Source organism: Staurois parvus, unplaced genomic scaffold (assembly GCF_062004578.1).
Source record: "Staurois parvus isolate SC_StPar_1 unplaced genomic scaffold, SC_StPar_1.0 ptg000358l, whole genome shotgun sequence".
In the NCBI taxonomy this organism is placed as follows: domain Eukaryota; kingdom Metazoa; phylum Chordata; class Amphibia; order Anura; family Ranidae; genus Staurois; species Staurois parvus.
Window position 1 is genome coordinate 129,594 of NW_028318154.1, and position 25,520 is coordinate 155,113.

At 39.5% G+C, this 25,520-nt stretch overlaps 1 protein-coding gene across 1 annotated transcript in view; it reads left to right on the plus strand.

The window, feature by feature from the left end:
- Window positions 1–25,520, plus strand: part of DTWD2 (DTW motif tRNA-uridine aminocarboxypropyltransferase 2) — a gene marked incomplete at its 5' end in the record, with an annotated part of 200,249 nt that overhangs the window by 59,304 nt on the left and 115,425 nt on the right. Inside the window, one exon of the mRNA XM_089684819.1 lies at window positions 16,179–16,273. Within this exon, the coding sequence (XP_089540945.1) occupies window positions 16,179–16,273 (95 nt within the window). The remainder of the gene's footprint in view (window positions 1–16,178; window positions 16,274–25,520) is intronic.

The window sequence follows — 25,520 nt, forward strand, 5'->3', positions numbered from 1 at the left end:
AAAGGCTTATGAAGACTTTAGTAAATTTGCAATAACATTCTCATTATGAATTATATTTAAAGTCTAACATGCAATATTAGGGTTTCTAAATAATGCAGTTTGGACATTTGAGAACAGGGGGTCCTCTCGAGATTTTACATTGGTATTTGGGGTGTAAACTAAACCCTAAAAATGTTTTATGACTAATGCAAAGAGAGAGAAACCCAATATATTAGGAGTGCTAGCATATAGTATATGAAATATACTGCAGGACAAACCGAATACTAAATAATTTTCAATATATAAATTTCATCTGTTTGCAAAAGCTGTTGATGCCACATAAAAGGGATATCATCAGGGTTCCTACATTCAACATTTAGATACATTCCAAAGACTGGTTTACAGCCAATGTTGTTTCATTATTCAAAACTGGAATCAGGAAGCTATAGGCTAGTAAGCATGAATTCTTTTGCGCAAAAATTATTTACAGGCACTTAAAGATGTGAGATACAACAAAAATATATAGTATATGTAGCACTACCCCCAAAGAAGCCGTAGATTGGGTTCTCAGTTCTTCTGCCTCAACTCTGAGACCAACCTCAGCCCCACTGACACACCAGGTTAAGCAAATGGATACTGCACTGTTACTAGATACCCTGCGCACAACTAAGGTTCAGTATCAAAAAGTATATAGCAGTACGCACATAATTGAGTAAGTAAAAGAATAGGTCAATCACAATTCACTAGATAATAGAGGTTATTTACTAAAACTGCATGGTGCAAAATCAGGTGCAGATCTTTATACAAACCAATGAGCTTCCAGGTTTTATTGTCACAGCCTATTTGAACAAGCTGAATTTGGAAGTTGATTGGCTACTATGCACAGCTGCACCAGATTCTGAGTGCACCAGTTTTAATAAAACCCCAAATGTGTTCACTAGGCTATAGTAGCAAAAAATGGTGTTCTATGCAGCTAAATTAGAGTAAATCTGATAATCTACAAACTCAGCAATAGGTAATGAAATTAGAAAACAGTAACTGAAATGATAATCAATACCGAAATAACTTTGCTATAAACAGTAGGTTACTGCTATGGTCCTAAAGGTTTTTTAAAAAAACAGTAGGCTGTATCCACTTTAGCTTACACTTTATATGAATAGCAGCAATGAAATGTAAGGCTCCCTAGAGAATAACCTCTTACTATGGACAATAGATAAAGTTCTTGTGAAATAGATACAGTATCTGAGTGAGTATTCTGTAGCCCTAGTTTTTCTAGTGGCTTGTGTTGAGGCCCAGTCTTTACAGTGGTGCAGATGAGTACAGTCCCATTAAAGCCTGAATGCAGTAAATAATGCTGACAATTAGATGGCCAGACTCAGTCTCTACTAGCAGCAAGAGGGTAATGGCAGCAGTATCCTCTCACCAGTCCCAGTGATACAGCAAACGTAGTCTCACTGTTCAGATATCAGTTCACTTCTGGATCTGCCTGCAGCAACTCTGGTCCTCAGCACATGGCCGCAGGCTTGTGGTAGGTTGATGTACACATAGGAGCTGTGATTTGCACAACTCGATCTTTTCGCAGCAAAGAAAATTCCTTGGTATCCAGCATGAGAAAACACAACTCTCTCTGTGACGATCCCATGATTGCTGCCACCAAGATGTGACGATCCCACGATCGCTGCCACCAATATGTGATGAACGCGGCGTCAGACCCCTGATCTTCTCACCAAACTCGTGACCGAAGGACTGGCCAATCTAACACCGCAATGTCACATGCGTAACAATGCCACACCCAGCTGCACCCTGCACAACGATTTTCCAGCTAATTGGACCACAATCTATGTACCGGCAGCCTGAGGGTGATTGTTACTGGGTCAGGTTAATTACGCAATTAACCCTTCACACTGCCACCACCTCCTTTTTGTACAGAGAAAGAGGAAACTCAGCGATATCAGCTATAACACTGTTAATGGTTGAGATAAATGTCTGTATAACACGGTCACCGCAGGCCGGTTATACAGAGGGTTAAACAAACACAGTAGTGCTCTTTTAGAGGCAGGAATTCGTAAATTGCAATAAAGAGCTATAGAAACAGTTCAACACTTTCAGAAGGAAAGATTTATTACTAAAAGGTCAAACGGGTGCAATAAAAATATTTACAGAAAAAAGATGTAACCAATATATAAATATACAGAGAACAACAGCACAGCAAAGAGATAACAGAGAGAAGTTATAGGGTTAAAGTACTTGCCAAAGTTCTGGGTTAGCAGATCAAGTTTCAGAGCGAAAGGGTGCAGGTCTCCCCAGGTGGTTCTGATGTTATAAAGGGAGAATTCTTCAACTTAACTTTCTTAGGCCTGACAGCTCATTTTGTAGTTCCCCAGCATGGGGTGTCTCTGGAGTCAAGGACCTATACCCCGTTTAGGGCGGGAAGGTCTGGGCGTAGACCTAAACTAGAGCCAAAATCTCTTCTAGTTCATATTTTGGCTCATAACGTTTCCTATGCACAAGTGACACTCCACCCGTGGGTAGATTATTATGCAGACACGTCTGAGGATTGATTAGATATGAAATTCTACACTGAATGGTTCACAAGATCTACTTTTCTGCTTTCCTATGTATTCCAGCCGAGGAGAGTGACCTATCAAACTGTTCGTCTCCTCTTGGCCAATCTGACGATATGCCTGGTTTTTATGTAAGTCTCTAATATTCCAAGAAATGAGACATAGGGGAAAAATGGATTTTAAAAGTGTTTATCTGGTTCTTGCTTAGTTGAACTCCTGGGAAGGCTTGCGTTATCTTTTACGAGGTGTGATATTGTACAGCTCTCTCAGACAACCAGGCACCTCGAGGCTCCCTGCTGGGCTCTGGCCTGCCTGCAACACTTCCAACACCCACACCAACCAGATGTCACTGTGGCCCTCAGAGAGGGAGGGGGAGAAATGAGGGACAACATGGAGATTTCTTAGCAAAATGGAGGACTGCGTCAGTCTCTGGGTGTACGCTTGTCAAACTCTCCCCTTGTACCCAGTTTTCAATGGGCATTGTAGTCCAGTTATTCATAGACTGCCATAGTAAAGTTTATTTTCCGAACTTCATCTCCCATGATTTATTGCTGCCAGTCATCAAGTCTCTTAAGCTCCTAGTCCTTGTTGGATCACCCTGGTGTATGGAGGTGAGGTAGTGTTAACCCATTAATCTGAAGTCCTTTGGGAGCACAGATAGCACTGACGCAGAGTGCCCTAAATCACTCTCTGTCTCTCTAGCCAAGCACCCGGCTACACACTCCCCCCACCAGAAATCTTTAGTCCTAAAAAAGGGATAGTCCAATAGCATACAATATTCATAACTTTAGATGAATTTAAATAAACAGAGGGAAGCTTAAAGCAGCATAAAATCCAAAAGCAAACATTTATTATATTGCAGCTTACCAATTCTTAGATGTGACGGTCGCATTCAGTTTCTTTTTATGCTTTTTTTCTTTTATTTGATTCAGCCAGTTTTTCAGAAGCTCAAGCTTTCCAGCAGAATATATCAGTTTACATGGATGAGACCATTCAACACTGGCTGGGGTGATTAAAATTGTCAACTTTTATTTATGTAAAAACTTTATACCAAAAAGAAAACAAAACTGTTTGCTGTAACTGATTATAAAGATTTCAATTTGTTATCGTATTCAAATCTGCTAATACATTTAACACTCCTGTCTACGAAAACTGACAGTGCTGCTGTCTGCTGTGTCCTGTACTCATTCCTACAGATTGATGTCTCACTAACACAGGAGGTGTGTTACTGGCCAAATCACCAGGTGAAAACAGAGGGAAAAAAGCCAAAGAATAGAAAATGGATGCAGTCACTACATCTAATGATTGGTAAGCTGCAGTATACCACAGTTTTGATTTTGGGTTTAATACTGCTTTGCGTCAACATTTACACAACAATGGGTGATTTAAGTTAGCACAGGAATTTGACACGGGAACCTCCCACTATTTGTTAGGAGTAAGATTGTCTTGGCCATAAGCCACCAATATTGGGATGGCCCATCTAAATGTGTCAAAGTTTGAGTCATTTTTCACTAAATCTGCAGTGAGAAATGTTGGCATTTAGTGAGACTTTTTGAGTTTTGAAAATGGCTTCTTCAGCAGTCTGGCCTAAGGTATCATAAGTCAGTCTCTTGGGGGACTGAATTGTTAATTTTCTCTTTGGGCTCGGGGCCCTTCTACAACCAGCTCTTCAGCTGGTTCTAAGGATGATTGACAAGTCTCTCTATCCTCTGCAGTATGGGATGTTGGAAGGTCTTCTTGACTTTCCAATAATTTACCCTGGGATATAAGCCTCAGGCCTGAGAGTTCCTGTATTCGTTTCCTCAGGAGGAGAACATATGGTAGCCTCTGAGAGTGTAGATGGCCAACCAGTCCGTACAAGCATCTTCCTGCTTACTGCTTTCCCCTTTATCTGCATCTGGTGGCAAAAGACTGAGATATAGTCATTGGGCAATGCCTTTGAGAAACAGTCTGAGTGGGCTCTTGTTTTTGAGGTACACAAACATCTTCTGTTAGTGGCAAGAGGTGGTTATGGTTCCAGGTTTTTATTTGGCCCATTTTTCCTTCTGGTATACCAGCAGTTTGAGCTTCTGCTGACATATAATGTAGGGCTGGGACTTCCACCGATGGGCTAGCTTAAGCTTCCCAGGGACACCCAGATTCCCAGTAGCACTCAACTACAGGGTTGCAAGTCCTGCACTTTTCCTCTCAGATTAAAGTTTTTCTTTTTCACTGACCCCCGGTGTCTGAAGCCACCTGAGCCTTCTGCTATGCTGTCTTCAGATTTTTCCTTAAATGATCTACATATGAGATGTTGCAGAGGTTCGATCCAAGGACTTGCCAAAAGCTAGGTCAGCCAGCAGTGACATGAGCATATACAAAGGGCTCCAAGTGGCATTGTTCTCAGTTGTGTTGTAGGCATGCACCACGGCTGAATTGTGTCTACTCCATTGTTGCTTCTTTCTATTTGTAGGTGTCCCAAGCATGCCTCATAGGGTGCTGTTGAACCATTCTGGTTGTTGTGCGTCTCCTTGTAGGTGATATGAGGTTGTTCTGGACTTCTGAATACCCAGTAGGTCTAGCAGTCTTTAAGTCTCCTTGCAAATTCTCTTCCTTAGTCAGAGTGAATACATCGAGGCAGGCCGTAACAGATAAAGAACTTCTCAACCAAAACTTTGGCTACTGTAGATACTGGCTGGTCCTGAGTTGGGAACGCCTGGGTGTACTGGGTGAAGTGTTTCGTCATCACCAGGACATTCCCCTGTCGAGTCCAATCAGGTTCCAAGCACAGAAAGTCAATGCACCTCAGCTTCATTGGTCCTTAACTTTGGAGATTGCCCATCTGGGCAGTTCTTGTGGGTAAAGTCTTTCTTTGTATGCATCATATGCAGGAGTGACAGTAGCCTTCCACTTCAGCCTGCATACAGTGCCAACAGAAGAGGTCTCTCACTAGTTTGAAAGTTCTTTAAGACCCTAGATTACCATGATCATCATGCAAAGCAGACAACACAGTCTATGTTTCTCAGGAAGGAACATTTACCATTTATCTTTGAGATTATCCCAGGGGCCCCTTTGGTAGACTACCCTGTCATGTACAGTTGTGTTCAAAATAATAGCAGTGTGTTGAAAAAAGTGAATAAAGCTCAAAATCCTTCTAATAGCGTTTATTTCCATACACACAAATGCATTGGAAACACTACACATTCTACAACATGAAGAAAAATATATCAAATTTGTGTTGTTCCTCTAAAACAAATTGAAGAAAAGTGAATATTAGACTGTTCAAAAAAATAGCAGTGTTTGTATTCTTCTTTACAAACTCAAACATTCACTATATAAACTGAAAAATGTTTGAAGATTTTGCTTTCCTTTGAATCACGTAATTAATATTTAGTTGTATACCCACTGTTTCTGAGAACTGCTGTACATCTGTGTTGCATGGAGTCAACCAACTTCTGGCACCTGTGAACAGGTATTCTAGCCCAGGATGATTGGACTACATTCCACAGTTCGTCTCTATTTCTTGGTTTTACCTCAGAAACTGCATTTTTGATGTCACCCCACAAGTTTTCTATTGGATTAAGACCCTGTGATTGGGCTGGCCACTCCATAACGTCAATCTTGTTGGTCTGGAACCAAGATGTTGCACGTTTACTGGTGTGTTTGGGGTTGTTGTCTTGTTGAAACACCCATTTCAAGGGCATTTCCTATTCAGCATAAGGCAGCATGACCTCTTCAAGTATTCTGATGTATTCAAACTGATCCATGATCCCTGGTATGGGATAAATAGGCCCAACACTGTAGTATGAGAAACATCCCCATATCATGATGCTTGCGCAACCATGCTTCACTGTCTTCACAGTGTACTGTGGCTTGAATTCAGTGTTTGGGGGTCGTCTGACAAACTGTCTCCGGCCACTAGACCCAAAAAGAACAATCTTACTTTCATCAGTCCACAAAATGTTGTGCCATTTCTCTTTAGGCCAGTCAATGTGCTCTTTGGCAAATTGTAACCTCTTCAGCACATGTCTTTTTTTTCAACAGTGGGACTTTGTGGAGGCTTCTTGCAGATAGCTTGGCTTCACATAGGCATCTTCTAATTGTAACAGTACTCACAGTTGACTTTAGACCTTCTTTGATCTTCCTGGAGCTGATTGTTGGCTGAGTCCTTGCCATTTTGGCTATTCTTCTATCCATTCGAATGGTAGTTTTTCGCTTTCTTCCACGTCTTTCAGGTTTTGGTTGCCATTTTAAAGCATTTGCGGTCATTTTAGCTGAGCAGCCTATCATTTTCTGCACATCTTTATATGTTTTCCCCTCTCCAATCAACTTTTTAATCAAGGTACGCTGTTCTTCTGAACAATGTCTGGAACGACCCATTTTCCAAAAGCACTGTAACCAGCATGTACAACATTTGCTGCCTTCCTTCCTTAAATAAGGGCAATAATTGCCACCTGTTTTTCAAAGAATGAATGACCTCACTAATAGAACTCCACACTGCTATTATTTTGAATATGCCCCTTTCAGTTAGTGATTCAATTACACAGAATCAGCAACATGCATGTCATGACTGTTGGGTCTGATAGATTTCTATTACTCTACTACACCTGCTAGTAAATTATTTGCCATGTAGAAATATCATTTCTACCGAAAACAGTGATTGATCAGGTTAGTGATGTCTGACTGCTATTATTTTGAACACAACTGTAGCTGTAACTAATTTCATTCCTATTCTTATGAACCATACATGCTTCTATTGGAGAGTCTGTTAGCCGCATATTTAGATTTTAATGCTAAACTGCAGAGAGGGCAATCTATCTGATCTTCCTCTTTCTTTGAAAGGGCCTTCCTCCCTCACTTGGGAATGGTCACAGTAGTATTTGGGGACCCTTGCAACTATGACTCCAATAGCTTCAGCCTCTGCCACTCCTGTGGACCGATTCTCTATTCCTTTGCACAAGGCTTGTATCCCTTCCAACATTAATTGTGTCAACTTTTCCAGGGGAGTCTAAGGGTCATTCTAAACAGGGCATTGGCATCTTTGTTCCTGACCTCTGGGTGATACCTCCAGGCTGAAGTGGAACCCCAATAGAGCAGCCAACTACCTATGCCAGTGGCATACAACTGGGTTTGTGGTAAGTACATATGTGAGCAGGTTATTGTCAGTTTTGACCATGAAGTCTGCACCATACAAGTAATCTTTCAGTTTATCCACCACTGCCCATTTCAAGGCCATGAACTCGAGCTTGTAGGTGGGATAGTTCTTCACAGCAGGGATGAGGCTTCTGCTCACAACTGGTTGCAAGATACAACACCAAGCCTAATCTGTTTTGACTGGCATCAGCATGTAGTTTGCAAGGTTTGTTTGGGTCAGCATAGGCTAGGACAGGGGCATTCATAAAGCTTCTCTTCAGCTGATGGAAGGCCTGCTCACATTGATCAGTTTACTGGTCTTGGATTGACTTTTTAGACTCCCAAGGCTTCCTAGGTCCTCCAGTTTGGATGGTTTCGGTAAATCTGTGTCATCTTCCTCATCCTCACTCATCAGCAGCTCGTTGAGGGGCCAGGCTATTTTGGCGACCCCTTGGCAAATCTTTGATAAAGGGAACAGAACCCCAGGAATGATTTCAGTTCCATCAAAATACTTGGTCTTGGCCAGGAGGAGACAGCTTCCAACTTCTTGGGGTCGGTGGCCACTCCCTCAGCAGAGAAAACATGTTCAAGGTAAGTGACAGAAGGCTAGTAGAACTGGCACTTCTCTTGAGGCATCTTCAGCCCTTCATCATGGAGTGTTTGCAGCACTTTTTCTAGGTGCTCTGCATGCTTTTTGAGGGTTCTACCGAAAATGATTATGTCATCTAGGTTTACCAACACTTCAATCAGATTCATGTCTCTAACTGTACCTTCCATCTGATGCTGGAAAGTTGCTGGCGCTCCCGACAGACCATGGGGCATTCTGTATTCTGGTACCAAAGAGCTTTATTGAAAAGTACTTTTACAAGGTAGGGCATTCGGTATTCTATGACTCACAGAACCCCAATGGACAGATCTTCTTCCTGTCCTCTGGTTGCATGTGAATTTGATAGTACCCACTTTTCAAATCCAACACACTGAACCACTTTGCCCGGGACAGACATTAAAGAGCATCTTCTTTGTGTTGCCTAGGGCAGCACAAAATCTAAATACACTACTGGATACACGTATAATGATATTAAAAGGAACAATTATGGGTTTATGAAATATAGGTTGTTCCTACCCTGACATATGAAGTGAGATCAGATCTCAATTTTGTAAATACTATTGATGTGTTTTACTTTGATTTTGAAAAAACATAAAACCCATTTTAGGGTGAAATATATGAAAATGTTCTAGCTCCTGCAGCTCTCCCCCTTCCCCTACCCCCGTGACCGCAGGCTGGGGATTTTCTCCCCCCACTCGCTGTGACAATTTGATAAGAGTGCGAACATGCTGGGTTCCGCCTACACTGCCACGTCATTCATTCACAGAGTTCTGTAATTGAATAGACTACAGGTACTAGCAGCCTTTTCGGCTGACGGCTTGTAGCTCTCAATGAACTACGAGGGTGCTGGTGAGCAATCCTTGTAGTTAATTGATTCTTCCTGGACTGTAACAACTGCCTTCCCGTATAGGAGGTATGGGCAGATAGCTACACTGATAGTCTGTAGGAGTCTGACATTGCAATACTTTTCAGGCTCCTATGAAAAAGCATAGTAAATGCACATTTTTCTACCTGCAAAAAATGTACATTTAGTATTATTATTTTTTTAATATGAGCTTATCCTTTAAGTTATAACAGCATTTCCCCCGTTTATATTAACTTAAATACAGAAGGGTGAACAGATCATGAGAAGGGCTTAGTGGTTATAAAAAAGTTGTCTGGGTCCTGTCCACGGCAGGAGTTCTAGAAGATCTGGAACTTCTGCCAATATTCTATATGGCCGCAGAAGTACACATCAGCCTCAGTCTAGTGCCAGACTGCCTTTATAAGGAGGCTCATCACTTCCTCTGGTTGCTGGATGATCTCTAGCTCCCCATGCCCTGTTCCTGTGTTTTGACTTGTGATTTCCTGTTACTGACTCGTCTTGCTCCTGGACCTGTCTACTCTGAATTACCCCTGACCTGACCTCGGCTTGGCTTACGGATACCCTCTCTCTCGCTCCTCTGTGAATGACCTTGGCTTTCCCATCTGACCACGTCCGCTCTGATTCCCACCTGGCACCTGACCTTGGCTTGAACCGACTACCCAGTAAACATCCAAATCCCGGAAGGGCTTGCATACCACACACAGGCGCCCCCTGTCTGCAGACCTATCTCTGTGCACCAGCTGTGCTTCTGAGAGGACCACCAAGCAGCACTCCTACAGGCGACCTGTGCAACTTTGGGCCTGACTCCCACTGTCCCACTCTCAGGGGAGTCCGGAACTTAGCCGCAAGGGAAGCCCTCTCTCCATTGGCCTCCATCACCAGATACGTGATAAAAGTACAGCTCCATTCCAAGCATCAGCTGCACAAGCAATCTAAATATTGATGTTGAAGACACTTGTAGGGCTGCGCATCTGGAATATTGGTTACAGTTCTGGTCTCTGGGTTATGAAAGGAGAATTTGTTTTTTTTTTTTTTTTTTTTAGCAAGAGGTTTTTTTACAAGACTTTTTGTGCATGTGAGTTATAAATAGGGTTCAAATTAATGAATATCCTTTTAACATGAGCCTATGAATGTGTCACACAAAGTAACCATGTGGGGTGCAGGTCTAAAAAAAACCAAACTTTAATTTCAAAATTACGTTGTCTAAGAAATCGTCTTTGGAGGGTTGTGTCTTTAAAAAAAAAAAACAGTCACATGCACAGGGCTGCCTTAACCCATACAGGTCAATGATTTCTATGCCTCTAGCTTTTACCTTTCCTGAAAATAGAAAACAATGATGTGGACAAAGAAGGAAACAGGTGCAGGTACAAGTGCATAAAAGCACTGACAGTTAAACTATGAAGACATACACTGGGAACTACCATTGTTGAATTGTGTTTGAAATTGCAGGCCAAAGGACTTGATTCTGGATTTACTACTTAGCAAGTCATAGACTTGCATTAAAACTTAAAACCCCTATTTCAAACTTGTTTTAGATTGGTGTTTCACTTGGTAGTGCCGCTATGGTTAGGGTGTCAACTCTGAAGTCTGCCCCTTTAAAAAACAAATCATCAGTGGTAGGTTCCATGCTTCTATCCTCACAGATTTCATTTGAAAAGGGTACTCACTTTATAAAAATAGTCTAATTCTGAACACTGCCCTATATTATTCCTGTGCTGACTGGTTTGTGACTCAGATAGTAAAATCTGGTACAGCCGTGAAACCATGTAGCTATAATAGAGATCTTATGTGGCCTACTACAGCTGAATGGATGGATGCTAATATAAACAGAAGCAACATATATACCAAGAAGAATTGTGGAGGGGAACCCTGCAGCACTTTAAAAGCAAAAAGTCCTCTTAAATATTTACCTGTAATTTAGATTTTTTATGAACCATTTTCACCTCTGTGACATTCTCATAATTATTCTGATGGTAAAATTCACTGAATTTCTGAGAACTAATAAAAAGGAGAATGTAGTTGGAGTTGTGCCAGTTCCCAGTACAGTCATAATTGAGGGAAGAGAAAGTCTCATTAAACAGGCAGAGCTATTAATTACTGCATGTTAATTATGAAGCAACCTAATCACCAAGGGCTTGTTCATTTAGTTAGAAAATGGTAGAAAAGCTGCCTAAAATGAAGCACTTAACTTAAATCTTCCATTCCAGGATACATTTTCTGAAAGCCCAAATACTTAGGATGCATAATGTAATGCTAAATTCTTTTGGGGAGTATAAACCATAAACCAAACAATAAAGACAATATCGCTCACACAATGACAGTTTCCATAAGCCAGTAAAGGAGCAGTAGTTAAAACACAGGGACAGATAAAATAATAGCTGTGTCATATCTACAGCTGCCGTTAGTCCCTAATTTCCATGGACAGTTCCACGGCTTGAGCCTGCAATATAGCGTCTAACAAGCTGCACAGCAAAATCCTTTAGCAGATTCAGTTGTCACAATCTATCTAAAAATAATGGGCTTCCATGTAAATACTCTGGAAGTGCAAAATTTCAATATGTCAAAATGTATTTTTATTCCAAGTCAGTTAGACATTGCAAAAATAATTCAATACAAGTATTAAATGAAAGCTGTATGAAAGGAAAGATTGCCTAGGTTGACCCTTACTTCTGAAAATTTTCAGCTGCCTGTCTGTCCTGCTTGTCCACTGACTTAAATACTTTTAATTCACTGACCCTGGACAGGTATATGAGAAGTTTTGATTTCACAAACTGCTTTTTTATTCTAAAATACCTTCCCAATAACCCAAAACTCCGTGCTTCTGGATGTGGAGTCATACTTTAATCTCGCCTCCGCCTCCCGACAATACAGCACTAAGTTGCTGTCTTGTGCGGGTTAGGAGAGGGTTCTTGATGTGTTTTGGCCTTGTAACTTAAACAGCATATTTTTAGGGGGCTCCAGTGGGCGAATGGGCAGCTGAGGATAAAACTGTAGGTAAGCATACAGTTGTGCTCAAAGTTTGCATACTCTTGGAGAATTGGTAAAACATGAGTAAGCAGGCAAAATACTTTTCTTTTATTTCTTATGGGATTCATATTCAACTGTAGGTCATAACAGAATGGCATAATCATAAAACAAAATATGGCAACTACTAAATGAAATGGCCCCTCTTCAAAAGTCTGCATTCCCTTAGTTCTTAAACTGTGTATTGCCCAATTTTAGCATCAATGACAGCGTGCAGTCTTTTGTAATAGTTGTCTATGAGGCCCCACATTCTTGCAGGTGGCATAGCTGTCCATTTGTCTTTGCAAAATACCTCCAGGTGATGCAAAGTCTTTGGTTGTTACTTGTCTTGAAAGACCTGCAAGTTTGAGGTCTACCCAGGGCGGCTCAATAATAAGGTCAGGAGACTGTGATGGCCACTCCAGAACCTTCACCTTTTCTTGTTGTTACCACTAGAGGGTCAACTTGGCCTAGTGCTTAGGATCATTATCGTGCTGTCTAAGAGAGTCCCATACGCAGCTTTCGTGGAAAAGAATGACCTAAGCGCACTGTTGTGCTAATCTGAAGGCCACACAAAGTTTGGAGGTCTTTAGCTATTGACTCTGCAGACAGTTGACAACTTGTGCGCTGAGCCTGGTCTGTCTTTTTTATCATGGCCTACCACTTCATGGCTGAGTTGTTGTTGTTCCCGGTCGCTTCCACTTTGTTATAATACCACTAACAGCTGACTGTGGACTATATAAGTAAGGAGAATATTAGCACTAAAATGGTCAAAAAACTCACTTATAACTTAGAGACTTTTTTTTATACATACCCTCTATGGTGTGCAGCTCATAAAAAGGCTCAAAGGATGATCTGTCATATCATAGGATTCATATGGATTTCCCACAGTATTTCTACAATGTCAAGCATGTAATAAAAATGTATCAATGCAAAGCTCAATTCTCAGTGTCTTCAGTGTGCCCCCGTATGTCCACCATGATCACCAGCATAGTGCAGAGAGAGTGTGTCATCTCCCTAATTATCCCTGTGTTGTTGTAAAAAAAAAAAGATAATCATGCCTACTGTGCGCAGTATGGGACACACCTCTTTGGTGTGACGTGAAGACGTCATTCACTCCAATAGGTTGCCTGTATCTGAACCCCCATAGCAGCTTCTTTAAGAGGGCAGACCTGTTAGCTGCAACACTTTACCACTTGGTTCCCTCAATGACAGGGATCCAGGGGAGCAGGAAACAAGTACAGAGGCCAAAAAAGGCTATAACAAAAGAGAAGGGGAACCTACTTACCTTCCAAACTTCTTCCAGCGCTTGTCCCAAAACTTAAAAGGGCACCCCACACAAATGCAGACCTCCAATAACATCAGACCAGAGACCCTTGCTAACATAGATATACAGTATACTGTATACACATAGTTATACCTTTTGTGGACAGTAGTGAATTACTGCTTGTAAATACATGATTGCATATGTTACAGATATATACCCTTAACCTTAGATAGATCATATATTCAATTACAAAAAATGGCTTGAAAACCATGCACTTATTAAGACTAGGTCCATGTGGCTTTGAAGTTGTAATCCATTTTGATTCTGTTTGAAGTAATAGCTTGTCAAACTATCCCCCCTTGATTTTTGTTTAATACTATCAAGAGCAAAGGAGGAGATCAAAGATGGGTCATACCGATGCATCAAGAAACCATGTTTACCTATTGTTGTCGACAAATTTCCAATACAGAGTACACATGGTCATAAATCCTACACCAAAATGGGTACTTGGTTTTTCCAATGTAATATCTTCCACATTTGCATCGTAGCATATAAATAACCATAATAGTTTGAAAATCAACCTAAAACTTTGAAGAAAATCATTTACTATTAAGTATTAAAGCGATTTAGTTTGTATTAATATATTTAGAATAATTGCAACTGCCATGTGCAAACGTGCCTTTGTGCATGCGTGGATCACTCTGCATATTCCCAGTACACAAACGTTTAACCAGTCTATTTTTCATGGATGTAGCCCACCTAGTACTGTATTGGGGACCAGTTGTATCAATTTGGACACTTAAAAATCTGCTATTATTAGTTCCATTATTAATTAATCACTTCTCTAATCATATAATGTTGGGTAGTATATCTCAGTATTATTTTTACTATTTTTTTATTTTGCATGTTGGAATGCTTGTTTTAAGAAATACTTACTGTACTTTCCGATAAGCCTATCTTGCAATAAGTGTGCTTTTTTTGAAAGTGACAATCATCTAAACAGTCACGTCATATGTGCAGATATTGACTGTATGTAATAGTGCAACTGGATGTGCACTATCCGTATGTAAAATTGTATCCCCTACTGATGATATAAACTACTTGCTGACGGATATATTAGCATCCAGAAAGGAGGTTGTTGTTTGGCTGCAAGACATTGTACATTTAGGATTGTAATAATTTATATCCAAACATTTAAAAACAATCATAAAGCAGTTATAATGTTGGACATGCAGTGTGTATGCATAACATGTAAGTTTGTGCATATGTTCAGTTAATAAATAAATAAACGTATGTGATTTATAGAATGTTGTACTAAAATATACGGTTTTAAACATTCCTAGAATTTGCAACATCCATATCTCTTGAGGAAGAGGATCTGTTTCATAAAATGCATGTAGAGATAGAATCCTCCACTGAATTTGTAAAAAGAGCAATCTCTCTTATTGTACACTTTGCACTAAGACATCTAATTGGTGCTAATATAAATAGCAGGATATTATCAGGAGTTTGTGTGTTCAAAGGATAAGTTTACATTTAGTTACATGCTATATCAGTGTTCAGGTTGTAACATGTTGCTAAGCTTAGGTTCACACCTATGCAGTTTGCAATTGATCCGTTTCTGCAGAGCTTTTTGCGGTGCGTTTTGCACATGCATTTTTGAGGCGTTGTACTTTTTTTTTGTACCAACATGTTGCTGGGCAGATTAAACCGCAAAACTCATCAAAAACACGTAAAAGACACACTACATGAATTTCTGCAGCATCTCCATTGAAGTCTGTTAAACCAAAAAGTTAACGTTTTGCATTTAAAAAAAGCCCCTGACCCTTTAAAAAAATGCACCAGGTGAAAACGTGGAGATGTAAACCTGTCCCATAGGAAATCATGTTAAATGGACTGTAGTGCTTTTCTGCAAAATGCAAAACGCACCGCAAAACGCTTAGGTGTGAACCTAGACTAAAGCAGCATCCTGTACCCCTCGATCCTCCACTGTGACAGTGGTCGGGGAATCCTCTTCCCGCATCCACTGTCACAATTTAAAAACCGCATCGCTGTGTGGGGCTCTGCCTACACAGCCATGACATTTATTCAAATAGCAGCAGCTCGCACATATACATGATGTGGAATATCAATTTTCACGTGAAAGAAAGACAAGCCATGGTCAATCAACATAAAGTGCAATGAAAAACTGACATTATTAATAATAATAAAACAAAAAAATGCAGTGAACTAATATAAAATGTGCCAATAATCACAATCTTGTAAACAGTTTAAATCTTTTTTTGTTTTAAGTGTAAATACTGTATAACCACATTTATACCAGCTTCTAAAGAATATTCATCTCTAAAATGAATTGAATAGCCTGTGCTTAGAATCAGTTTATTGCACATTACCATTCTTGGACAGATTAGGAGTAAACATGAGTCGTCCTCTAAATAATGTCCAAACTATATAATGCAGCTACCAAAGATGAGCAGGTGAATAATTACACGCTGGCTGATAGATAAAGGGGAGCCAGGTAAGAACACACTGCGGTGTAAGAAATTGCATTATTAACCGTACTTTATTATAGAAAATAATTAATTGATTTTTTAATTTTTGCATTCCCCTACCCAGCCAGGAATCCGTTTTTCTGTTATTTAGGCAACGCTCACGTTTTTCACATAAAGTATGTTTTAATCTTTGTAATTTTCTTCTTTTATTGAAGTTGTAGCCTCTTAAATATTTCATTAGTTGATGGTATTTTATTACAACATTCATTTCTCTTATTCATTATTGTAGGAAAGCAGAGTTCTTCGAACTGTACCTTTATTGGCAGCTTGCCTTCCTGAAGATAAATGCAAAGTTTTAATTGGCCGGCGTTTTGGTGAAGAACGGTAGGCATCAATTTATTTGTTCATTTGTGAAAAAGGTTACTTTACACTTAAAGAGATATTAAACCTAAAATCAAAACATTTAATATATTGTAGCTTACCAGTCGTTAAATGCGGTGGCTACATTAGTTTTAATTTTTAGTGATCTGGCCAGTAACACACCTCCTGTATTTCAGTGACCCCACTCTAGATGAAGAAAAGCCCAGGGGCACGTTTGCACAACAGCATTGTCTGTCTGGAGGGAAGGAAGTGTTAGATGTACTAGCAGATTTGAATACACAAACTAACTGAAGCTGAACTCCAGCTAATACTTTACAGTTACAGTTAGCAGTTAAAGTAAAAGGTTTTTTTTTTTGGGATAAAGGTTTTACATAAATAAAACTGATCATTATATGCACTCCTGCCGGTGTTAAATGGTTTGTCTCATCCCTGTAACCGATACACTTTGCAAAAGGGCTTGTTCTTTTGAAAAACAATAGACTTACTGGCCAGATCACCAGATGAAAATAGAAGAAAGAAAGCTTAAAAAAAAGAAAAAAATGCAGCCATCACATCTATGAATTGATAATAGCATAGTAAATGTTTGCTTGTGGGTTTAATACTGCTTTGACTAGTTAATCATATCTCTTATTTAATAATGATTCTTTAGCCATATAGTAGTCACAGAGAGTGGTTAAAGTTTTTATATATTCTATTTTTAGTATATTTGGTATCCTGTCTCATTGTACACAGATTTCTTAAGCAAATAATTTCTGTGAACCTGTTGCTGAATGTCTTACCTGGAGATCCTGCCAGTGACAACACTTTTTGTTACAGGCTGACAGTGCTAAGTAAGTGCCTTACAATTAGCAGCAGCTTTATCAGACTGCCATGTGTGTTCATTGCAAGTCTGCAGGGCTCTTTTGAAATAAGAAACTAGGATCAACAGAGCATTTTCTGAAACTCTCTTTACCTAATAAGACTTTGTCTCCTTCTATCAGAGTGCATTTAAAATGGGACAGAAAAATACTCGTATATCTATTTACTGGGCCTTTTTTATATAGGACAATAGTTATGATGTATTGATTGATGTTTAGAAGAGTTAATGTAAATGTAATGCTTTGGTAAGGAAGATGAAGACATAGTTTTTTTAATTGGATGTGTCATATCTCTTGATGTTAGAAAAGTAAAATATATTTTTCCACAGTGAGCACTGAAAATAGTGATGGTATCCTGCAACAGTACGTATAGACATACCCTATAAAGTATTACCTGATTTAAAGCAGAACCAAAGGCAAAACATTTTTTCCATCTAGAGTAAGGGAGGATTATAACCCGTCAGATTTTTTTTTTTTGCTGTCTGTGTCACATTGCAAATATTTTCTTTCACTTCCTGTCCCATAGCCAAACAGCAAGTGAGAGGAAATTCCTGCAAATTAAGGGAATTCCTTGGGGCCCCACAAGTCACCAGAACTAACGTCCCCATTAGAAGATTTCCTCTATTAGTTTTCTGGGGACAATCCAAAATTTGGGGTTTTCTTTTACTTTCACTTTTAATGATAATGGTAAACAAGCCAAATAGGGTGAATCTCCCCAATGAGGGCACAGACAGCAATAAAAACTGACAAGCGTTCTAATACCTCTCCTCTCTATCCAAAACTAAAAATAAAGTTTTGCCTTTTAGTTATATTTTAAGGCCTTTAAGAGTTTCCTCCTGCCTCTGTTGATACGATTTAACATAACAGGTCTCAAAAACCTAAGCTTCAGGATCACAGGCCAGTCTACATTTCAGTTCAACAATTACAGTATTGATGAGAGAGGTCTGGTATTCAGACACCAAATTTTGTGAACAGACCTCAACACCCTAGCCTTGCAAAACTAGCCAAAAAAGTAATACAAAATCTGGAGCCCACAGCAGACAATTTCAAGGCACTACTACTATATAAATATCTACTTTCTTAGGGCTTTCACAGAAAATATATGTTTATAGTAAAAAGGAAAATAGAAAAACATAATTGACTTTTATGCAGTTAACAGTTTAACAAAATTTTATTACAAATAAAGACAGCAGATGAGTCATGATTCTGAGGACGTCAGTGGTTGCTGGCTCCTTAACAACCAGCTAAAAGTTCATACATTCCTTAAATTTTGCATGCCTAGACCACTGCTTATTTACCACATTTATTTACTTACTTTAGTGAATTGACTTTAATGCAGTTTTATGCGGTATTTACCTAGTGTTTTTGCTTTTTGAGATAAATACCGCATAAAGGAATAGTGAACTGACAATTTCAGAATCTCATGAGATAATTGGGAAAAATGTGGCACGTGACACAAATATCGCATTCCTGCTTCAGTGAATTCGGCCGATATGTTTTTTAGAAGCTTTCTGATATATTGATTTATACTTTTTTCTATAAATATATATTTTCTGTGGAAGCCCTTTGAAAGTAGATATTTATACAGTAGGTAAGGTAGGTCTGATTTTCTGCTGTAAGGGACTTCAACTCTCAGCATGCATTACATTGTGTTTTTTGCAGTACCTTCTTAGCAACAAGCCAGGCATAATATTCCATACAACTAAGGAACACATTTGACATGTCACTGAAAGTTTTAGTGGCCCTAGGAGGTGTGAGACCCTCTTGGGCCACTAGAGGTTCAAAATAGTACAGATTTCTGCCCCCTGCAACTCCTGACAAGGCAACTTATTTTTACTTATTTGGTGAGCAGCAGGAGATAACATAAAGCTGCTCAGTCAAAAACTATTTTTTACTGACAAATATTTTAAAATGAGAAAAATATTCTCTGTGTTACGTCACTATACCACCAGCATTTAAAGACCGAGAAAATGCCTAACTTTATAAATGGACCCTTTTCCCATCGTGAATTAAGGGTCCCCATCCTTCCACTGTAATTACAACAGATGCTAATAGTAAATATAGTTGTGAAATGGGTATATTATAACCCAAAAGCCTGTTAGTTAATGGGCATCCACACAACACTGGCCCTAGAGCATATGTGCTTGTATTACCGTTCCAAGGACATTAGACTGTAAGCTCCTTTTAAGAACAATGAGTGATGTGAATGAATCATGTACTCAGTAAATGTCTGCTAAATTAAACTTACAAGTAAGTAAAATAGAATAAAAGCTTTAACCTACTAGTGGCTCTCACATATAATTAAAATAAGAAGTTTTAAAGATTTTTACATGCCAAATTACTTTGCCAAACAGGCTGCTTCTAAAAATAATTTGAATTTTGGAGCTGAGAAACAACAGACCCAAGAGCAATAGTTAATTATTGGCTGCTTAATTGCTAATTAACAATGTAGGGGTCACTTATTGCCTGAGGTCTTCTGCATGCCTGGAATATTGTGAAAATAATTTGAAAGTAGTTGCTGAGCATTACACATACTATCTTAAAGTGAAGATAATTGAATTTTGGAGACTTTTTAGGTATGCTTGATTTTACAAATAGAAATTCTCCTATAAAATGTTACCTGTATAAAGCCACAGAAGCCAGTCTTTTGCATGGAATATTGCACTCCAGTCAATCAGGGGAATGTCTAAACTATTCTTTTTTTATTTTTCTTCACTACTTCCACTAACACTTCTATCAAGATCCAAATGCGTATTGCCTCAGGGCTCACTAGCAGTTTTTGCATTGGTTATACTTGTACCCGGAATTTGCAGCAGCAGTGAGGGGGGGGTTCCTGTAATGTGTGCTTTGGGCATTGGATCCTGCGTTTGGCACACACCTTGGGATATGGTTTAACAAGTGTAGTTGGCCCCAAAATGTTATACATGTCTAGGGCCATGGTCTATCCCTTTTGGCACCCAGACTCTGAAGACCCCTTCAGGGGTATGCACACTGAGTCCTGTGGGATGTTATTCCCTTAGTTTGTTATCCCCCTTTGTAAAAGAGTCTACTATGTGGGTAGTAGATGTTTTAATAGCCCGATTGTTGCTTGAGTGGTGATGTTATTGCAATACACCTTCCAGCTGATGCATGATGACTGATTTCTCGACTGCGTACCTTCCACAGTTACAACATCAGGGCATTTATCAGCACCTGGATTTTATTGGCTCCTTTCCTGGACATACACATACTCTCTCAGTTACCATCCATTTTGTGAGTACCCCACAGGGTATCCCCACATTTAGCATTAGCAGAGATGAGGTGCAGAGGAGCTGAGATAAATTGCTTTATACCTCTCTTGCTACAGATTACTCTAAGGAAACCCAAAGGGGCGATATCTGTTCACCTACAATGGAGCATGGTCAAATATTGACCAAGCTTCCTTCCTCCAATTGTAGCGCCTTCTCAGGCCCGCAGTAGATGACCTATCTGACTAAAGCAGATCTCACTGTAACTACAGTATGTGTGATTTCTATGGCGAACTCTCTGCCCTTCTGTAACCTGCAGTCTCCAAGGCCCTAAAGTGCTCCTCTGCCTTTCCTCCATGTCAATCTGTTCAGGAGTATGACACTGAACCTCCTAGACTCTTTCAAAGAAGAAATTTAAGAAAGAGAAGTGGAAGCAGAGAAAGATCCAGCAGAAGAAATGTAATCTCATATATTCTATGAGGCAAAGCTAAAGCTTAATGCAATATGCTTTCTAATGTGATGCAGAGTGTACTAACTTTGCTAGCAGCACCAGAATCTTGACAGCCTAAACAAGCTGCTATGGCCACAAAATGGCTGGTGAAAATGGGAAAAACGTTTTGCTTGCACATGCAAGTTAACTGTGCTTTGCATGATGCTTTGCCAAATCTTAAAAAGTCTTCCTTCCTCCAAAACTCTTTGCAAAGTTTATCCTATGGGAAAGGAATTTATGAAAAAATGGCCTGTCCTGATAGTGGATCATACATAAGAGGGTACCATAAGTTGGGCAGCCCTGAAGGAAACAAACCTGATTCTCTCCTGGGTGGGGAAACATATTCCTACTATCTGCATACCAGGAGTGGAAAATTGAGAATCGGACTTCCTGAGTTGCCAGTGCATGGACTTGGGAACATTCCCTTCATCCAGAGATCTTATTGATCCTCTGCAAAAATGGGAACAGTCTGGAATGTGGAGTCTGGAAGCCATGTGTATATCATGGCTTCCAGACTCCACAAACTAGACTGGTTTGTGGCCAGGTCAAGGGATTCCCTTGGACCTGGCCACAAACCTTTCCTTCATCCACGTTCATACTGATGTATACATTCTCTGCAGTGCATTCTTCCTTGAATACGCCACAAGATAGATGAACAGATTCTCATGATCCTCATAAACCAAAATTAAATCCTGTTGGATGGGTCTTGGCCTTTTCCAAACAGGCCAGACCCCCTGTTACAGTGCCCTCTGTTTTCATCCTGCTTCTTGGTCACTGGTTTTAACAGCATAACTGTTGAAATCCAGATAGGGACATTTCTGCTTCTGTCACTCCCACCTTAGTCAAGGCGAGAGAAACTACCTCTTGTAGGATCTACCATCACACCTGGAAGGCATACTTTGTCTGCTGCGAAGTCAGCCATCTCAACCTCTAGGAATATTCTATCTCTCACCTCCTAGCCTCCAGTCTGGAATGGACCAGCATCTTCTTTTTACTCCAAAGGAACAGGTTTCTGCTTTATCTATTCCATTCCAATAACCTTTGGCCTCAAACTCTCCCAAAGATCTGAATCTGGTATTTTGGTTCTTCAAAGACCTCCATTTAAACTGATTTGGTGTATCCCATTGGGGAATCTCACTAGTAAGGTGGTCTTTTTGATGGCCATTACCACTGTCAGGAATGACCGAGGTAATGGTCATGACCTAGACCTGACTTCTTCCCCTAGGTGGTCTCTTCCTTTCACCTCGATGAGAATATTATCCTCCCTTTCCTATGTTCTGCTGAAGCATGCCAAGAAGTTTTAACTCCACTGTCTGGATGTAGCCAAAGCAGTTAGGGTCTACCTAGCTTCACCATCCTAAGAAAGGACATCCTGCTTCCACCATTGGTAGGTGGTTCAGGCAGCTCATTTCCAGAGCTCATCTCCTCAAGCAAAGGATTCCATTTTATGAGATCTATTGTTTTTTCTTGGGCTATTTAGCATAAAGCATCCGTTTTGTTTTTTTTACAAGGCCACCTGATTCTCTGTTCATAGCTTCTTAAAGATTTACTGGGTAGATCTCCGAGCCTCTGCTGATGCGACCTTAGGCCACAAGGTCCTTCAAGCTGTCATTTTACGGCTTTGGGTTTGTTGACCCTTGTTTTCCAAGGGCCTGTTTGCAATGTTACCCACTCCTCATTTTATTGCTTGGATACATCCCATTGTCTATGACTGCAAGTTATGTGTCTTGTACTGTACAATTAATATAATAGAAATTTTAAATTACCTGTAAATTCTATATCTTGGAGTATAGTACAAGACACAGGTCTCTTTCTTCTGTCCTCTGCCTCTCTGTATTGCTTGCTACAAAACTAGAATCCCATAGAATGGTTGGGGTTATATAAGGGTGAACTGGGGGCATTCCCAGGAAAGCTTTTGTCAGTGTCAAGTCACCTGAAGGTGGCAACATATAACCTACCTCTCTTGGAATTTACAGGAAAGTCACACCCATTTTTTTATATTCCTTGCAGTATATATATACCAAGCCTGGGTGAGATTGTTTTCCAAGAAAAAGTTTCATTTAAAACTGAAATCCAGGCGGAGTGTAGTCTAGTTAGGCACTCAGAGAGTATGAAATGGACTCATGGAATGAACTACTGTTTAAACACTAGTATAGGTACGTGGCTATGTCTAACTTTAGTATTATGTGATTATTTGCACAGCATAACTCATATTGGATAATGAAATTTCAGCACTAGGATTTGGTGAAGTTTCTCTTATTGATTTGTATAGTGCTAGTGCTTCATTCATTGTCCAGACTGGGGTGGCTCCTGGTCAAGTTGTATTGCTTACCTTCAGCACCAAAAAGTGATGTCTTAGATCCAAATCAGCAGAAGAATGAACAGAAATGCAAATGTTCAGGCCTATACAACAGTTACATGCGTACATGTATTTCCTTCATAAGAGAAATGAAGCACATTGCTTATCTATCTGTTCATCATAAAATTAATTGGAAGCAAATTGTAAGTTTACAGCAATTTCATCAGCCTAATAAAAATGTAGTTAAATATAAATAGTAAAGTCTTACTGATAGAGGACATCTGGGTGGGGTGACATTATTTAGCTGTTTATTTGGCATTGCTAAGTAACTTGAATCAGTGCAGTTTGGATCTTACAAGATTTCTGCTCTGCATGCTCCCATTTAAACTAAGACAAACTGCACTTTTGACCTTCTGGTTTAATTGTTTTTTTTTTTTCATTTCTTAAGATGGAACTTAAAGTTTTGCAGTTAGGGACAACTCACTATTTGTTGTGAACTTTTCCAAAGTGCAGTTATTTTCATCACTTTCTAACTCAAGCGCCTAAGTGCGCAGTGCACAAATTTCACTTCAGTTTTATTCTTCTTTATGGTGAAGGTAGGTGCGGATTCAGTATTCATTGACACTTTGCGGGGTGGACCGTAGCAGCTCTGTGTAAAATTTGAGATACATTAAGCAAAGTTTCAGCTAATACGAGCACCTGTATATGGCAAGGAGAAAGATCTCTATTCCTACAAATGTACAATTTATAGTTGGAAAGTGACATATCCATTATAACAGTATACAAACAAATTTTTTCAATTAAACTTTATTTTTGTTAAAGGGACACTGAAACATATCAATAACCTAATAACATTGCAAATGTATTTGGTAAGGCCTGTTTCACACAGGCTTCCACTTGTATACGAGCAGTGTCAACAGCAAGCTTTTACAAAGCATTTGCAGAACTTTCAGCAAGCTTTGTTGAAGCTTTTAAAGCACCCTTCAGCTCCAGTTTGTAAATGTAGAACACAGATCTTAATGCCAAATCCAGTGAATACGCTATACAAAAAGATGGCAACCACCCCAATTTATAAATTGCCCTTGCAGTAAAGTGCACATGGTGGGCAATGTACATCACAGACACAAATTTCCCAGCACATTGGGGTGGTTACCATCTTTTTGTATAGTTTGTTCACTGGATTTGGCATAGGGGACACATTGAATGCCTCCAGCTACCATGGTGGTTTTGCTGTGTGTCCAGTGTGCCCCTGTGCCTTTTAAGGAGGAGTGGGCTTCCTCCAGACACACCTGTCCTTAATTTTTCCACTGCTCTATATATATATATATATATATATATATATAAAACTTCGAGACTCTCAAAAATATAAAGTTAGGACCACAGTATACAAAGAAACTTTAACAATCAGTGCCCCACAATACTCCTGTGCTGTAAACACGTATATATTTGATACCATTTGTGCAAATACCACATATAAAGTGCATATCACAACCTATGTGCAAATTTTGCATATATAGTGCATGTAATCATATTAGATTCACAGTGATTGGTATGGTCAGGAGGGCAAGTGTTTAAACATATATTTTAATAAATATTGGTGGATATACGAGATATACTATGATGTGTATTCTTTCTGAATTTTTGACGGATATATCGTAAAAAGTGTAGAAAGATGGATCTGGATTAAATTGTGGAAGAGATTGGTGGTTGGAGAGTAAAGAAGATCATACCTACCTGGGTGTATAAGGGAAAAGTGCCATTTGACCTAAAAACATATAGGTCAAATACAGGAGGTGAGAGGATATATGTGTGTTGGTGGAGGAGGAATGTACACGGGTGATTATTAACACGGCAGAAATTTGCACTAATATTTATGAGAATATATGAGCATTTTAAAGAAGGAACACTCTACACAATTTATAAGGATTTGTGCAGTCGTTTGTAATTGTGATTGAATCACTGTGAGCCTAATATGAGTATATGAAATATATATGTGAAATTTGCACATAGGTCGTGATATGCACTTTATATGTGGAATTTGCACAAATGCTATACACTAGATAAGTTTTTAGCACATTTTATAGCGATGCACTGATTGTTAGTTTTAATCTGTGAAACATTGGAGGAGAGATTCTTTTACCAGTATAATTGCGCTGAAATATACTGTGTTCATCAGTATACAAAGAAGCCTTAGTGTAGGCAGTGTGGCTTCCATATATACTGTGTTTGCAAGTTTATGCAACTAAACCCTGTGTTTTTAATGTGAATTGTTAGACAGGGTCGATTTGATTTGTTTGCAGGCTAGCTGGTAAACTTTTGTCTGTTTATTATAGTTTGAGGGCACTTCAAATATGATATTAGAATGCACCTCTGATAC